The sequence below is a fragment of the Eretmochelys imbricata genome, chromosome 10 (genome assembly GCF_965152235.1).
Source record: "Eretmochelys imbricata isolate rEreImb1 chromosome 10, rEreImb1.hap1, whole genome shotgun sequence".
Lineage (NCBI taxonomy): Eukaryota > Metazoa > Chordata > Testudines > Cheloniidae > Eretmochelys > Eretmochelys imbricata.
This window is the reverse complement of record NC_135581.1, coordinates 3,257,381-3,274,620: the sequence shown is the minus strand read 5'-3', so window position 1 is coordinate 3,274,620 and position 17,240 is coordinate 3,257,381. Positions and strand designations below refer to the sequence as shown.

The 17,240-nt window shown below is 53.0% G+C and overlaps 1 protein-coding gene across 3 annotated transcripts in view; it reads right to left on the bottom strand.

Moving 5' to 3' along the window:
• The window catches only part of LOC144270784 (hexosaminidase D-like), a 28,577-nt gene extending 15,048 nt beyond the window's left edge, over positions 1–13,529 (bottom strand). Inside the window, exons 1-5 of one of the 3 annotated variants that reach the window (XR_013347246.1) lie at positions 5,377–5,524; positions 3,288–3,384; positions 2,225–2,462; positions 1,470–1,579; positions 122–209 (exon numbers count right to left, since the gene is read on the bottom strand). Coding sequence is in view for 2 of the 3 variants with exons in the window: in XM_077827482.1 (XP_077683608.1) it covers positions 122–209; positions 1,470–1,579; positions 2,225–2,462; positions 3,288–3,382 (531 nt within the window). In the remaining variant the exon portion in view is untranslated. Of the gene's footprint in view, positions 1–121; positions 210–1,469; positions 1,580–2,224; positions 2,463–3,287; positions 3,385–5,376; positions 5,525–13,411 lie in introns of those variants that run through there. The other 2 variants (XM_077827482.1, XM_077827481.1) reach the window with 2 other exon arrangements.
• Between the last annotated feature and the right edge of the window lie 3,711 nt (positions 13,530–17,240).

Genomic DNA, 17,240 nt, shown 5'->3' with positions numbered 1-17,240 from the left:
TTCTGGGAGGCGGTTGGAGCCATCTGGATGGCAGGACATGCCTTTCACCCTCCGGGCCAGGAGCAGCTGCTCTCAGCCTGCCCCTACGGAAGGACTGACTCGCACAGAGATCGACGCCTACCTCCACATGCCCAAAGGTCTGCACCAGGGGAACCACCTCCAGCTTATTGAGCGCCGCTAGCCGCTGGATCTTCTCGATGTCATCTTCGCTGCAGGGCGACAGGGACAATCGGCAGGTCAGAGGGCTTTGCGTTTTGCAGGTGCTGGTTGGCAAACTCAGGCCATTCGCAGGCTCCCAGACACGCCAACGCCTGAGTGTTAAATCTGGCTCAGGGCACTGGCGGTGTTAACGGCTGTGCGACAGACAGGAGGAGCCTGGTACTCCCTGTAGCAGAGCGACGACTCACCGCCGCGGCGCTTCCTGCTGGTCGTCTTGGGGATTAGCTCCGCTCCGGAGCGCCCTCTGCTGGCTAGTGTCTCTCCTGCCTCAGGCCCCGTGTCCCTCCCGGACCCCAGTGCCCCATGCCTTGGGATGCTGCCCCACCACCGTGCCCCGACGCTCTGGGTCTCCCCTCCCAGGGGAACCCCCAACCCTCTAAGCCCACCTTGCCTCAGTGGCTACTGCCAGTCAAGATCTAGCCCCCTTTCACTGGGGCAGACCGCACTGTCATGGCCACTCATCATTGGCAAGGGGGTTGGACCAGTTGCCTCTGCCTATCCCCAGGCTGCACCGCTGTAGGCCCAGTACCTTCACCAAGGCCTGCAGCCTGAGTCCACCAGGCTGGAGATCCCAACTTCCTTTGCCCTTCCCCAGCACTGTTCTGCTCTGCTTCAGCTACCTTGCTCCCAGGCAGCCAGCCCTTCCCACTCCAGGGCTAGCGTGAGACTCCTTCAGCTCCTGGCCCCCAGCCCTCTTATCAGGGCCAGCTGTGGTCAGCCACTCCCTCAGCTGCTCTCACTCCTTTTATCCTAGCCGCAGCCCTCTCCAGGGCTGCTTTTAACCCGTTCTGCCAGAGCGGGCGGCTGCCCCACTACACCCCCACATTCAGAGCGCTGCACATTAGCGCAGGAAACCCATGCGCGTCCCCAGAGTGGCACAGTTACAGTGGTGCAGCTCAGAGTCGCTCCCTGCTCATTGGCTCACTGCTTTTCCACGTGGAGAGACACTGGGAATGCAAACTGGGATCCAAACGCGGACACTGTAAGAACAGACATGGAGGCTGCTCCAACGGCGGGCACAGCCAGAGGGCTCAGAACTGCGGCAGGCAGCGGGCTCTTATCGAGGGCTGTTCCAGCAGGGCCATGCCCAGACTTGCAGACCCTCCGGCATCGAGTGGGTCACGTTACTTTTGGATACCTAGCCAACACACACAGCCAAATGCTTCCTCCTTTGTCACCTCCAGCCCGCCCCCGCCCCCCGCCATGTGGAAAAGCGCTGCGGTTCACTCGTGCCCATTGCAACACCTTACCTATAAGCGTATGAAGACTTGAGGGTTTCAAGCTCACCCTTAAAGGGAAACATGTCTTCGTACTCGACCAGGATTCCATTTGCACCAAGTTTGGAAAGAAGCGGAAACACCTGCAAGGAGAGCAAATGCCCAAGGCAATGAGCCAACCTGCTGGGGCTGGAGAGCATAGCGGGGGTCGGGGGGCGGGGGGGAAATGGAAAGCTCGCCCATCAGTCTCCTGGCCAGAGACCACAGGTCAGACTGAGCCTGGGTGTCTATGGGTGCAATTCCCCTGGCTTTCATTGAGCCCGGCTCAATAGCACCAGAAGAGCCCATGGCCTTGCCTGGCTAGAAACCCGCCTCAGCAGGGCTCCTTGCCAGGCTGCATGGGTTCCAGGCAAGCACAAGGGCAGCAAAAGGAGTCAGAGCTCCCGGGCTACCATAGGTGTCTCTCACTCTGAACTGCGGCCACGGGATTCTGTTACGTCCCTCTGAGGGGAGTGTGTGAGATCCCTGGCCAGTGGGCAACATCCCACACTCAGGCAGTTCCAAAGCCAGCTCTTCCTTTCCCTTCCCACCACGGAGCCGAGAGTGGCTCGCGCGACCAGGGCAGGAAGGTGCCCTGTGCTCTCTGCGAGCACTGGAAGCCAGTGGCTGAACTCTGACGCCCACAGGACCTGCTTGTAACAAGTGGGATGTCCACCTGCAGCCCAGCAGGACAGGGACAAGGCAGGAGAGAGGGGACAAGTGTCATCCCAGAACCCTCTGCTGCTCACCTGTTCCAAGTAGGAGACCTTGGGCGCAGCTCCTTTCAGGTCCAGGTGGACAAGCCTCATCTCTGTGGTGCTGAAGTCCTTGGAGAGCTGCTTTTTGGTGTCTTCCTTTGGACCCATTATCTTCACCACCGAGATCTCTAAGGCCTGGTTGTGGGGGTTGGCCTCCTCCTTTTCCTCTCCAGCCTTTCCCCAGAAGTCATTGTCCTTGCTGATGTGCTTGTGCAGATCCGGGGTAACACTGCGCGTGCAGAACATAGCCGCTGGAAACTTTCAGCGTCCTGACGCACCGGCTCCCTTGTGGGCAGTTTCAGCAGAGTGGCCCCAGGCACTGACTTCCCCTCCCAGCCCCCGGGGGCTCTGCCAGGACAGAAGGTGTGGGGGAAAGCCCACCAGCATCTGCTCTGGAGACGGGCAGGGACATCAGCCTCCAGGGCTGTGAGCGCAGCTTCCACCCGCTCCTGGAGTCACACAGTTCCCCATGCCTAAGCCAAAGGGGGTGTGCCCTGCTCCAGCCCCATCACCCCCAAGAACAGCTGCTGGCCCTGGAGGGTATCTGAGCTGAACAGTCCAACCTACTGCCCTGCGGCTGTGCCCTCCAGCGTGTGCTCTGCAGGAGAGTCCCATAGAGGCCACCTGGGAATGGGTCACAGTCTCCAGTGCCTGCTGTCGCCGGCAGACTGGGACGTTGGCTGGGGGCAGAGTGGGGAAGACGCAGCTCTCTGTCACTGGGACCCGCCTCCCCATCTACAGGTCTGTACGCTCTGGGGAGAGCTGGCCCAGCAATGGGAACCCAGGACACTCCAGCACCCAGCGAGAGAAGCCGGGGAGCAGCAGTAAGATCCCAGTCCCCACGTTTGGTTACAAATCCAGAGACGTGTGGCAGGCTCAGCTGGCCATGCCAGTGCAGCGCTTGAGAGAGACGGGGTGAGGGCATACCAACGCTAGCTCAGCTAAGGAGCTGCCTTGGGGCCAGACAGACAGAACTCAGCTCCAAGCACCAGGGGACTGGCCCCAGCACTACCCCGGGCTCCGTGGGCAGCCTGGTTGTGGACAAGTGTCTTACCTGTCTCGGAAGATAAATTTGATACCAGCTAAAGCCACAATCAAGAGCACGGTGAGGCGCAGGAGGTTCAGCTTCTGGTTCCGTGGGAAGGCCATGTCTGCAAGGCAAAGGGGGGTGGGAGGCGCTGCAGAGCAGGATGTGGAGCAGGCAGCTGATAAACGCTGATAAAACCTCCACCTGCGGCCAGGACCTGCTTTTCACACCCGGGGAGGAGGCAGAGCTCAGGCCACGGAAGCCAACGCACAGCTGTGAAGTGGTGCTGCGAGCGAGCAGGACAGAAGCGTGTCCAGCCAAACAGACCCTAACCACCGACTCACGGCGTTACTCCGGGGGTGGGATGGAAGAGACACCCAGGTACACGCTATACGCACGCTATAGAGAGACACCTTCACAAGGGACCCTGCTGGCTGGCCGGCTCCTACCTGGCAAGGCTACCTCAGCCGATGCACGGACATCCCAAGTGTGGTTCTGCTCCACCCGTGCAATGCAGAGGGAGGACGGCCTTATGGTTTGGGCACCGGCCTGGGGCTCAGGAGAGCTGGGTTCCATTCCCAGCTCGGGCGTGTCGGATCACCTCTCCGAGCCTCAGTTCCCACTCTGGAAACTGGGGAGAATAATTCCCCCCATCTCTTGCGCTCAGGCCCATATGACATGAGCTGGGACCTGGGGAGTCACTTCATCCCTCCACACACCATTCCCCTGCTCATCTTTGTGGCTGTTGTCAGCAAACTCTCTGGAGCACGGACAGTCTCTCACCACGCAGCTGCAGAGCAGCCTGCACAAGGGGGGGAGGACGACTCCCGGTGCTATTGCAAGGCAAGAAAGTCCAAGCCTTGCCCACAGGAGCTCACCAACTGCCGGCAAGACCCTCCCCAGCCTGCCCGGGGGTGGTGATGGTGTTGGAGTTGGAGCTGGGTCGCCAGCTCCTTCAGGCAGGGACCTGGCTCTGTTCTGAGATAGCACCTGTGTCTTGGCTGCAGTACAAAGCAAACGTTTGAGGCCAACGTTCCTGGCTGTTACTCAGCAACGGCCCTGAGACACTGTGGAGGAGACGGGTCCCCCCACGAGGGGCAGCCGAGGGGCAGGCGAGGTCCAATACCATGCGGTCATTAAACTAGTGCTATTGGGGTGCAAATCAGAGTCCAGGCAAACAGAATGGTACCACCGCTGACCCGAGGGGTCGCAACCTAAATTAGGCAAGGACTTCACCGGAGTGACAAGTGGGTGGGGAAGCAGTGAGATAGCTGCAGATGCTGGGAGTTGAATATTGTTTTTGTTTTTTTTTTTTTTTTTTTTTGGGGGGGGAGACTCAAGGCAATGTTTCCTACTGGGTAGAGCTCTGGCCTGCTGGATGGCCTTGGGCAAGTTGTGTCCCGGCCCTGTGCCTCAATTTCCCTATCTGTACAGCGGGGATAAGGATTTTGGGAAGCAGGCTGAGGTCTGTGAAACAAGAGCTAGGTTATGCTCTTATAAGATCATTATTGGGGTGGAGGGAGCAAAGCACCTGCTGCTGGGAGCAGATCAGAGCAGCAGTTTCATTTTGCACCCCTGCTGTCCCCTGCCCGGAGCCGGCCAGCTCCACAGGACACACCAGGGACAGTCCACCAGGTTCTCTGGTGCTCCTGGGTTTAACCCAGACACACGGCATTGTTAGAGGAGCGCGTTAGTTAGCAGAAGATTTACTGCAAACCACAAGGCCGGGGTGGCCAACCTGGGGCTCCGGAGCCACACGCGGCTCTTCAGAAGTTAATCTGCGGCTCCTTGTCTAGGCCCCGACTCCGGGGCTGCGGCTATAGGCGCCAACTTTCCAATGTGCCGGGGGGTGCTCACTGCTCCCCCCGGCTCTGCCACAGACCCTTCCCCCACTCCACCCCTTCCCGCCCCCTCCCCTGAGCCTGCCATGCCCTCGCTCCTCCCCCTCTCCCTCCCAGAGCCTCCTGCACGCCAGGAAACAGCTGACTGGGAGGCGTGGGGAGCTAATGGGGGGCTGCTGACGTATTACTGGGGCTCTTTGGCAACGTACATTGGTAAATTCTGGCTCCTTCTCAGGGTCGGGTTGGCCACCCTTGCACAAGGCGATGGATTTTACCTGGACAACACAGGTGGCAACTGGCAGGAAAAGCTGCGTCTGAGCTTGGGGGAGGCCAACAGCGCCAGGGCAGGTTTAAAAAGCAGCCATCCTGGCATAGGGAGCACATTTCATTGGATTAACCTGTCCAGGGACCGAGGGAGCCAGCGTGAGGGAGAACGTCCGTGCACCGGCGAAAGAGAGGCCAGTTAGAAAACACAAGCAAAGGTTCTCAGACACACGAGAAGCCTGAACAGTGCCAAACGAGGCTGGGACCGGAGACAGGGAGAGGTGTGCAGAGAAGTTTAGCTCCAGCCACAGAGGAGGAAACAGGAGGACCACAAAACAGAAGCAAAGAGCAGACCACCTGCCTTCACTGGCACATCTGTTATTTCAGACCCCTCGCCCCAGCTCAGATTTCCCCCTTTTACAAGCTAAGGGACCAACTGTGCAGTCCCGTACTCATGGAGCAGCCCTAACGATTTCACCCTGACCTATCGCCTGAGGAAAGCTTCACCGGATCAGGCCAGAAATAATCCCACTTGTGTTAATCTCTCCTTGTACAGGAGCTTGCTCATCGTACTTGGCAGTGTTTCATAAATCCCTTATCCTGCCTTGCTTCCAGGCAGGCTGTGCTGTTCTGCTAGCCCCAGAAACAGACCAGACAGACGGCTTTTGCTCTCGTGGTGGCCCAGTGCGGCTCTGTGGCTACGTTTCTTTAGGCAGAGGGTGTGTCAATTCTTTCTGCTTTGTTCAAACCTCAGCTTGTCGCCAACATGCAATCAACCTTTGAGCAGGTACCGCGTGCATTGTGCCCCTTCTAGGCGTAGCACCCAGAACTGGCTTTCTGAATTGCTGAAGCCGAGGGTTAGGCATTCTCTCTGCACAGCTGAGGTCATGCCCCGTACAAGGAAGGAGCGCCTATTCGGTGCAGCTAGAAGCTGCTGTGGATTAGCACCGTGCAGACACACACAGCACACGCTGAGAGAAATGGCTCTCCGCTCTAGGTCTGTGTGCGTGACACGATGGGGCACGCAGCGTAAAACCCAGACGGGGATTCAGAGAAAACAGCCCCTCGCTGTGTATTTCTTTCTAGGTGTGTGACAAGAGATGAGCTACAAGATGTACCAGGAACCTGCAGGATGCTCAGCTCAATAAACCCAAGTCTGTGGTGAAGCAGTTAGGGCTGCTACACACAATGTGCCCAGCACGGACACACAACTGCACTGGGTTTCACACTGCGGGGCATGCTCCCCTAGGGAGCAATGAGGTTATCAGGGGGTGCAGGATGGAGTGCGGGCTGGCCACCGTGCAGGGACGCCTCCCCCGAGCCCACCCTCAGATCAGAGTGCACCCAGCGTGGGCACCCAACACCCTGCCCTTCGCTGGAGAACCTGGACCCACTCCACCTAGGCCTACGGCCTAACAGGAAACACACCTCCCTGACTCAGCCTCTGCTTGGAGGATGTTTAAACAAGCTGGCCCAGCCCTGGAACTGAGTACACAGTCCTGGCATCACACCACTGAGCCATGCCAGCCATGCGCTGCTGGGGCCCTCCCAGCCTGCACCCCCAACACCGACTCCAGGGCCGTGTTCTAAAATACGCTCCGCAGCAACTAGGGCGGGCGGGCGCATTTGCACCTGCACATCCCCCAAATTAATACCACTGCCCGGACCTGGGGCCAGATTCTCAAAGGTATTTAGGCTTCTACAGATGCAGCTAGCGCCCTACTGGGATTTTCAAAAACACCTACTTGCATCTTTAGGGGCCTAAATACCTTTGAGAATCTGGCCGATAGAGAACAGACAGGAGAGTGATCAGAAACACTTCCTTGGTTTAATCAGTCAGTTTAAAATGCAAAAGCAGTTTTCAAGAAGCCTTTTTCTTATGTATGCAGCACATTTAAGGAAGTTTCATTTAACTAATAAAGACTATTTCAAAATGCTGTTGTTTTATATTTGTAATTTAATTCTGGTTACCATCCTAAGGCATCTTAACATAAATCCCAAATAAAAACAAACACCCCAATCCAGTAAAATAAGAAATGCATCATTTGTCATTTTCTAACACACTAAAAAAAACGAAAACAAAACACAGAAGTTAAAAATCTGAATAAGTGTACGCTGAGCTATAGAATAGCTTAAATAATTGTGTACAGACAGTGCCGTGGATTTCAACCTGGGGTCTACCGATCCCTGAGGCTCCACAGACCCTGCCTAAGGTTTCTAAAGGGGTCTATGCCGCCATTTTTGAAATTTTCACCGCAAATGAAAAAAAAAAAAAAAAAAAGAGGTTGAAAACCACTGAGTGTATCTGCCTAGTTAGCAAAAAGAACCACTTTTAGTGTAAAGACTATATTTGGTTGCAAGTCAATGTTTTAATTGTTATACCAATCACTAAGAATTAATTTTTCTTTAGGAATAACTAAAGTACAAATGCAAAACAAGATTAAATTCAATTATTTAAAAAAAAAAATAAAAATCAAGGTTTCTGGCTCGCTAATTTCAGTCATGATTAAAGTCAGTGACTGAAATCATGACTGAAATTAGTGAGCCAGAAACAAGCCCCACAACAATCCCAAGATCCTTCTCAAAATTGTTCTCTTCAGTCTTGAAAATCCTCCTGGACTTGCCCCAATCCCACCCCACTCATGAAACAGCAGTCTCTCGGCTGCTCCTCATGTAACCTACTGCTCTTGGTAAGAGAGCCTTCTCCAGTCCAACTCCTGACCTTCTCTTCTTTTCTTCCTCATTTCTGTCTGGGTTCTTGTACAGCAGCCATTGCTACAGCATGCAAGCGCTTACCAAAATTCAGTATAACTGGATGTGCTCACTCCTTTTCTCCAGTCACAAGGAAACAGAAGTGAGCTGTAGCTCACAAAAGCTTATGCTCAAATAAATTGGTTAGTCTCTAAGGTGCCACAAGTCCTCCTTTTCTTTTTGCGAATACAGACTAACACGGCTGCTACTCTGAAACCAGGCTTCTCTTTGTTATTCATCTCTCTTTTTCCTCCTCTCCCTCTATGAGCTGTTCTTTAACTTAGGGCCTTACCTGCAGAGATGCAAATCACTTGCCTGCAACCCTCCTCAAAAAAAACAAAAACCAAAACCCCTCAAAGGGAGATGGACACTCAGCGTGGGGCCCTTAGAGCTATTTCACTCTAGAGCACTTGGAGATACAGGCTGCAGGAGCCACAGGAGAAACTGGAACTGGGTTGTGCTAGGTTATGTCAACAACAGTCTTGTCAATAAGGGAGGACACGGTAAAAGCCTTTGTAGCCATTATTGCCTCAGCTGCCCAAATCCCTTCCCTTCTCAGATCAGAGATGTGGCAAAGGAAACAGCCCAGCTGAGTGAAGAAAGAAATCTAGGTGACAAACGGCTGGGCTGGGTCTACAGTAGGATGGTTAGGAGCCGTGTGAAGTGGCTGTAGGGCCAACATAACTCATGTGTTTTTATCCCCACTACTTAATAGAACTTAGTAGTTCTAGTGCCTAGAAGCCCTGGAGGGGGATCAGGGCCCCATTGTGCTAGGGGCTCTCCATTTACAGTGAGACAGTCCCTGCCCCAAAGAACTCAAAGATCCAACAGATCAGACAAACGGGGTGGCGGGGGGGAGGGAAATAGAACCACGGAGAGCGTCACGGGGCTGGGAACAAGCTGCTCAGTACATCAGGCCAAATCCTGCCATCCTCACGCAGGCAAAGTTCCCGTTCAGCTCAGCAGGATGAAGGGCTGCAGGTCCGGTCACACGCAGACCAACACTCAGAGGCACTGAGCAACAGGAGCTATGGTTCCTCAGCACAGCACGATTAGCCTGCAGCTCATTCACCCCCCTAATGCCATCTGTCCTGATCCACAAGTGCCACCACACTGCCGGGCCTGGCACAGACACGGTCCTAGACAACATCTCACCGCTTAGGCTTTTACACTGTGCTCGTCACCACAGTGCACAGGTGCCCATTAACAGCCTAGTCACTAGCCTCAAGCTGTCCTGAGACAAGAGATTTATTGGCAGATGCTCTCCAGTTCTTGGAACAGCGACTCTCTCTGGGCGGGAAGGGCAGTGATGCCAATGAACCCCGATGGGTACCACTTTCCTCTCATGCAGCCACCTGCTCTTGGGGATACTGTGCTTTCCTGCAGCACTAGCAAGGAGACAAGCAGCTAAGAGATAGGAAAGAGATTAGAGCACCCGGCTGGCTGAGGACATGGCTATTCCCGGGCGCCCCTGGAGAGTTACCGAGTTAATTGGCTGTTTGGGGAGCTAGTCAGCACAGCTACAGTCTGCAGAACCAAGAGAGCTCCATTGAGAGGAGGGGAGGCAGGTTGGAAGGAGGAGAGAGAGATTCTTCCTGGATTCAGAGTAACAGCCGTGTTAGTCTGTATTTGCAAAAAGAAAAGGAGTACTTGTGGCACCTTAGAGACTAACCAATTTATTTGAGCATAAGCTTTCGTGAGCTACCTGGAGCTTTCATGAGCTTCCTGGATTGATTCCCTGGCACAAGGGTGGAGCTTAATCCGTCTCCAGTACCTCTCAGCAGGAAGGTCTTTCACACTCTGTACAGACAGCCAGGACCAGGATTTCAGCGGAAACCACCCTGCAGAAGCCACCGAGAGGAGGCATTTGCCTTGGAAAGGTCCTGAGGTCTGTTAAGTGTTAACACTTCTGTTAGTCATCAAAGCAAGTGCTGTGCTAATGGCAACAGGAATAGTGATTGCTAGGTCCACATCCTGCAGTGGGAATAACGGGCCTGGGGCTAGATGTTGTGGCTGAGCTAAAAATATTGCCCTAAGAAAGTTAAAAAAGAAACCGAGACTTCTTTGCTGAAGTCTGTCACCATTCCTATTCCGAGGAGCTCGTTTTGTACTGTTGCTGTTGCCACGTGATAATAGGGCTCAGCTGGTAGCGTTGGCCTAGACACACGGGAAGCACGTGTAATTCTGAAGGCTCACAGCATGGAAGATGGTTCTAGCCAGCGTGCAGCTCAGTTGCTTTATTTCTTAGAGAAGCAAAAACTTAAAAATCATCCAGCCTTCCATAGCTACTGACTGTACCTGCCGTTATTATGAGCACCTCTAAACAGGACTCACCGAAAGAAAGTGAAGAAAATATTGTTGTCGATTCTTGTCCACTTGTTCACGTTGTGCAGCTGGCAGCCCTGTGCCTATACGCAGCCCTCTGCTCTGCTGGGGCAGTGCATGCCCCTCCAAGTCCTGCCAGTGTTCACCAGGAACACTGCAAGTGAAAGTGAACAGGCAGCAAGCAGAAAACAGCAGCGTGCACAGAGACTCTGGGAAGAGGGATGGACCTCACTACGTTTGGTCCTGTTACCAATACAGACTAACGCGGCTGCTACTCTGAAACTAAACATACTGGTGATTAAAACATAGTAGTTAAGTAGTTAACACATAGTTCAAGGGACCACTCAAGATGAAATGGCCCATTAACATCCCTCCAGTGAGATCTGAGGAAGAGCTCTGTGTAATCTCAAAATCTCGTCTCTCAGAGTAGCAGCCCTATTAGTCTGTATTCGCAAAAGGAAAAGGAGGACTTGTGGCACCTTAGAGACTAGCTCACTTCATCGGAGCTGTAGCTCACGAAAGCTTATGCTCAAATAAATTGGTTAGTCTCTAAGGTGCCATAAGTCCTCCTTTTCTTTTTGTTTCTCAGACTTCACCAACAGAAGCTGGCCCAGTAAAAGATATCATCTCACCTATCTTGTCTCTCAGATACCAAGTACGTTAGCAGGAAGTCTAGGGCCCTGATCTAAACAGATATAATTAGACATCAAGGCTCTTCATCTGATCAAGTCCTCAACCAGACATTAGGAATTTCTCCAGGGATCTCTGGTCACAGTGTTTTTCTGCAAGCTACGCAAACTCCCTTGTGAGAAGCCAGGTTGGTTACAATTAAAAAAAAAGAAAAGCAAATACAAAGTTAAGTTAATTCCTCTCATAGTCATGCACCCACTGCTCTTATTTAATGTGTCTCTTATGGTGGTGCCAAGAGGCCCCAAACGAGATTGGGTCTCTGCTAGGCACTGCACACACACATAGTGAGACTCCCTTCCCCACACAGCTTACAGCAGAGACAAGATGAGGGTGGGAGGCGAAAGAAGCAGAGAAAGAGGAAGTGATTTACCCAGGGAACACAGCAGGTGAGTGGCAGAGGAGGGACTAGACCGTGCTGTGAAGCTCAGAACCAGCGCCCCATCCCCTAGAGGCCACCCTATCCCTCAAGCCTCTTCATTTTCCTCCACAGTCAAGACGACTACCAGGAAGGATTCTTGTGTTGTGTAAAGAACGTGCACTGCCGGTGGTAATTCACGCTCAGACCACAAACAGAATCGTACCACATGAAACACATCAAGTGAAAATAAAAGAAATGCCCAAAAAACTAAAATGGGAAATGAACTAACACAGACAGGGTGCAGAGCATTCTGAAGCACTGAGAAACAGACTTCACCTGACTTCAGAAAGTCCATAAATACGTACCATACTAGTCGCACCGTCATGGGACCACCATGCCTCACCAGAATAACTATAAATATTTAGACAGGTGCTATCAGATCACTGAGATTTGGCTTTCATTTTATTTGGTTTTAAATTTTGTTTTTAATTTTACTGAAAAATAATTTGCTTGGATTTGAACTTTCATCTCCATCTGCAGCCATGCTATGGTAGATAGACAGTAGGGTAATGGGGCCATATAAGTACCTAAGTTAGTGCGAGCAATGGAGACTCTCAAAACAGATCACCTTGTTGGTTTTCATTTTGCTTTTCAGTCAGCTTGGACAGAGAGCTTAAATGGTAACACGCATCTTCGCAACTACACCCCAGTTCCCACACCAAGCACGAGGACAGAGAATCAGACCTTTAAACTCCCCAGTACCTGGTCTGGATGCTTAACTTGAATTAAAAAGACAAGCGGTATGCATCCGATGAAGTGAGCTGTAGCTCACGAAAGCTTATGCTCAAATAAATTGGTTAGTCTCTAAGGTGCCACAAGTCCTCCTTTTCTTTTTGCGAATACAGACTAACACGGCTGTTACTCTGAAACCAGAAATACTTCACCCATCTTTAGCACCTTCCAAATGTGACTGCAGAAGTGCTTTATATACATTAAAAGGGCACTGGCAACTTAAATGTGGCCCAGCATTTCAACAGCCTTCTCCGTCCAATAGAAACGTTTCCACAATTTTAAAACATTGCACTGAAAACTGCTATTTACAATCACTTGGCCACATGCAACTGAACCTGCTCAGCAGAAGGGAAACTGGGTTTTATTGTCCTAGCAGAGACACACAAAGAAGAAGCAATGAGCTTAAACAGCAACAAATGAATGTTTTTATTTTTCACTTTCAACTATCAAAAGTGTTATTAGTAACACAGGGAAAGAAATGCATTTCCAGCAGCAAGTCAGTCAATGTCCCCGTCTCTTTCACTAGGCATGAGAACACTAGGGATGCATTATGTTTATTAAAGGGACATGGTCTGCTCACAGAAGTACTTTTAGGAGAGTACTAGGCATACTATTGAAGCCAAATCCTCAGAGTTCAAGAGCAAGCCCCAGGGCCTCTGAAGATAGAAGGTCAGACTAGCTTTAAGGTTCCCCCTTCTCAAATTTGAGAGCTAAATTCTAAAACAGCCTAAAAAGTACACAGCACTTCCAGCCACTCCAGTTTTACACATTAGTTTAAATGTTGTTCTTTGGAAACAATACAACAAAGCTGCAGGATAGAGTTGGCGAGAGTTTAAATGTAGAAAATTAATTATACCCAAGAAAATAATAAACTGAGCTTCTAATTTTGTTTTTGTGCAAGTGTCTAGGCATAGCAAGCTGTGCTCTGGATAGATACCATGGCTTTACACATAGCTAGATACATGGCTTGCTATCCAGCCGGGGGTAATTGTCTGAGATGGCAGTAAATGATGCATTAATCCTCCCTCCCCAATTCAAACACCCCTCCCCCCCCCGCGCTGCTGCAAACAGAAAAGAGTTTGTTTTATAATTTCCTTTTGGGGAGCTGGGATTTATGTACAACGACCTACCTTTCTAGCTCAGATGAGAGGAACCCTGAAAAACACAGTGGAGTGGGACAAGGGCTAGCTGGATCATCGGTGTTCTGGCCCTGCCACCCAGGATTCGGTGTAGCCAGAGGAGGGTGCCCTGCACAGAAGAAAAGCAACAGGAGACAGATGGATTTGAAAATGCAGCTTCTCCAGAAAGCACTCTGGACTCAGAGAATGACCATTTTATTCTTGTGAATTCTGCTGCCTCATACAGCAGCACATCCATTTGAGAGGTCTGTCTGCAGTTCCATTTTAAATAAATTCTTCAGCCATTACTGGCATGTACAATTCTTCTCCCGCAAGGGTGAGAGTATGTGAAACCACACATCCCCACACCCACAGCCCCACAGAGTCCAATAAATGTCACCTTAGCAGAGGCAGACAGTGCAGGCCCAGAGGGGTCCCATCCCTGCAATGAACTGCAATCTAGCCAAAGTGGTTTTGCACTCAGCTGGAAGCAGCCTCACAAGGTCAGGGTACACTGGCACCAGAATTGAGTTTAATAATTAAAAGACCTGACAGAGCTCCCTCCTGCCGGCTTGCACCTCCATAATTTGGCAATGGGGACGAACCCTCCGCCAGCAGAGGCAGACACCAGCAGCCCAGCCCTGGGAGGAGATCAGGCATGGGGGGATGCTAGGTGCGGGTTTGATCAGTTATAGAATATTCTTGTGCTAGGTGCTCAGACGCCATGGTGATGGTGGCAGGATGACCCCCCAGTGCCCCACCCCTCTGCCCCCTAGCCCCATCTCCCCAGTAGCCCCTGCCCCATCTCCCCTCCAGGTCCTTGCCCAGTACCCCCCAGGGCCCCATCCCTCTGCCCCCCATTGCCCCATCTCCCCTCCGGGCCCTTGCCCCCTGCCCGGTACCCCCCCGGGCCCGCCAGGCGGTCGGCGCCGGGTCCTGCCCTCATGCAACCCGCCCCTACCGTGCTGGTGCAGGGGGGGCCCGGCCGGGGGGAGCTGCGGGCTCAGCGCCTGGCTAGAGCCGCAGCAAAGCCCCGCCCGGAGCTGGTGCAGGAAACGAGCGGGGCTCTCAGCCCAGGCTCCGGCATCAGCCTGCAGCGGAGCCTCCCCCGTGCCGGCTCAGCCCAGCCCCGCTCCGCTCTTAAAGGGGCACGGACCCAGCCCGGCTGCTGCGGGCAGCCCCGCAGATCGGCCCGGCATGCAGATGCAGGGGGTGGTGCCTAGGGGGGTAGCGGGGTGCATGCAGGGGGTGGTGCATACAGGGGTAGCGGGGTGCATGCAGGGGGTGGTGCCTATGGGGGTAGCGGGGTGCATGCAGGGGGTGGTGCATACGGGGGTAGCGGGGTGCATGCAGGGGGTGGTGCCTAGGGGGGTAGCGGGGTGCATGCAGGGGGTGGTGCATACAGGGGTAGCGGGGTGAATGCAGGGGGTGGTACATAGGGGGGTAGCGGGGTGCATGCAGGGGGTGGTGCCTATGGGGGTAGCGGGGTGCATGCAGGGGGTGGTGCATACAGGGGTAGCGGGGTGAATGCAGGGGGTGGTACATAGGGGGGTAGCGGGGTGAATGCAGGGGGTGGTGCCTATGGGGGTAGTGGGGTGCATGCAGGGGGTGGTGCCTATGGGGGTAGCGGGGTGCATGCAGGGGGTGGTGCCTATGGGGGTAGCGGGGTGCATGCAGGGGGTGGTGCATACGGGGGTAGCGGGGTGCATGCAGGGGGTGGTACATAGGGGGGTAGCGGGGTGAATGCAGGGGGTGGTGCCTATGGGGCAGTGGGGTGCATGCAGGGGATGGTGCATATAGAGGTATCAGGGGGCATGCAGGGGGGCACCCAGGAGCATCATAGGGTTGTGGGGCACCCGGGAACCTGCAGGACACCGGAAATAGATGGGTATGGGGAGGGGATCAGGTGAATGCAGACAGGGTGGGTTACATGGGGTATCCAGGAGGGTAGGTATATGGGAGTATCATGGTGCATGCTGGGGGGAGGGAATGGAGGAATTGGGGTGCATGCAGGGGGCTTTGGGGCACGAGTGCTTCCAGCACTGTGGCACACTGGTGCAGGTGGGGCGCTGCAGGGCTCTGTTTAACGTGCCCAGCGCTGAGTTCCCTTTGCTGGTGCAGATCTTGGGAGGGGTGGGGGCAGCCATGTGTAGCCCATCACTAGCCTCCCCATCCCCCATGTGCTACACATGAGACCTGCTCATCTACCGCCTGACTGGCAAAGGCAGGGCTGGAGCTGGGCCTTGCAGGACTTTGTGCAACCTGACATGAGGAAGGACCCAGCCATCTCCCTCCCCAGGACCACCTTCTCCCCGCCCCAATCTGCCTGAGACCCCCTTTGGCACCCCTCATCCACCACCAGTTTGTGAAGCGCCATAGGCTCCGGTGTGGGAAGCTAGAGGAGGTGACGCTGACAAGCAAGGGCAGATGGGGAGCTCAGTCTCTGCCCCATCCCGATGGCCTGAGAGAGGGAGGCGGACGAGGAATTAGGGGTGGCTGGGTGTGAGTATTTGTGAGGGGACTGCCAAAGTGCAGGACTCTAAAGTCACCCTGTGCAAAGAAATGCAAGAGAGGGAGGGTAGGCGCATCAGTGAGCATGAGGAGCCAGGACTGCTGAGGGAGAGAGTCACCCATGGGCCACAACACAGGAGAGACAGCATAAACCTGCTATGGGCACCCTGGATTAGTGCTGACAGCACCTGCTGCTTTGCCATACAAATAAAGTTCCTGAAACGGAAATGGATGGTTAAATCGGGTCTGGCCAGCAGGATGGTGCACAAACGTTTTCCACCAGGAGACGTAAGTTCCAGTTCTAGTCTACCCCACAGGTGAAAATGCATTGGCGGAGTCCAGTCCTAGTTCCTACACACCACAAAACCACTGCAGTGCTCACCATGAACTGATCAACAAATCTCTTTTCTGGAGAGCAGAGGATGCGCAGGGCAGGGCTGAAGCGTATCAGCAGAGCTGTGTAAGGAAAGTTTACGTAACAATTGCCACATGAACTTTCTCCCTAGCTGGTGCTATTAAACTCTCCCTTTTTTGAGCATTCTGTGATTCCAGTATGAATGAATATGTGCAATACTGCGAGCTGAGTGAATTATTCTTAACATACAACATATATGATGATGAATTAGCCTCCTTTTCTGTGCATGAAGTATCTGTGAGGAGTTCACAAGATCCTCAAACGAAAGAGACTTACTTTTCTTGTTTTTACTCTACGTGCAGATTGCTAGGATTATTTTATTGTATACTATTTTTTGCTATTTGAGCTATGCTGGTTAGCTGTGACTAGTGAGATAATTTACATGCTGCTTTGCTTTGATAGGATGAGTGTGGAAGCAGTTCCAGCTAAGATATTTTATATAGCCCCCCCAGTAGCAAACCATCTCCCAACTTGAAGGTACTTACTCTTACAACCCCCTGTGGGGCACAGCAGTAACATAAAGCTCATTTTCCAGAGAGGGGAGTGATGCATAGGGAGACCAAGGCCCAGATCCTCAAACGTATTTAGGTGCTTAACTCCCATTGAAATAAATGTGAAAGCTAAGTGACTTGCCCAAGGTCACACAGGACATCTGTGGCAGCAAAGGAAATTGAACTGAGGTTTCCTGAGTCCAAGGCTAGCAGCATGCCCTAACACTGAACCACCCTCCCTCTGTTCTAGCACAGATACTTGTGTGTGTGAATGTAAAATGACAGGTTTCAGAGTAGCAGCCGTGTTAGTCTGTATTCGCAAAAAGAAAAGGAGGACTTGTGGCACCTTAGAGACTAACAAATTTATCAGAGCATAAGCTTTCATGAATGCCTCCGATGAAGTGAGCTGTAGCTCACGAAAGCT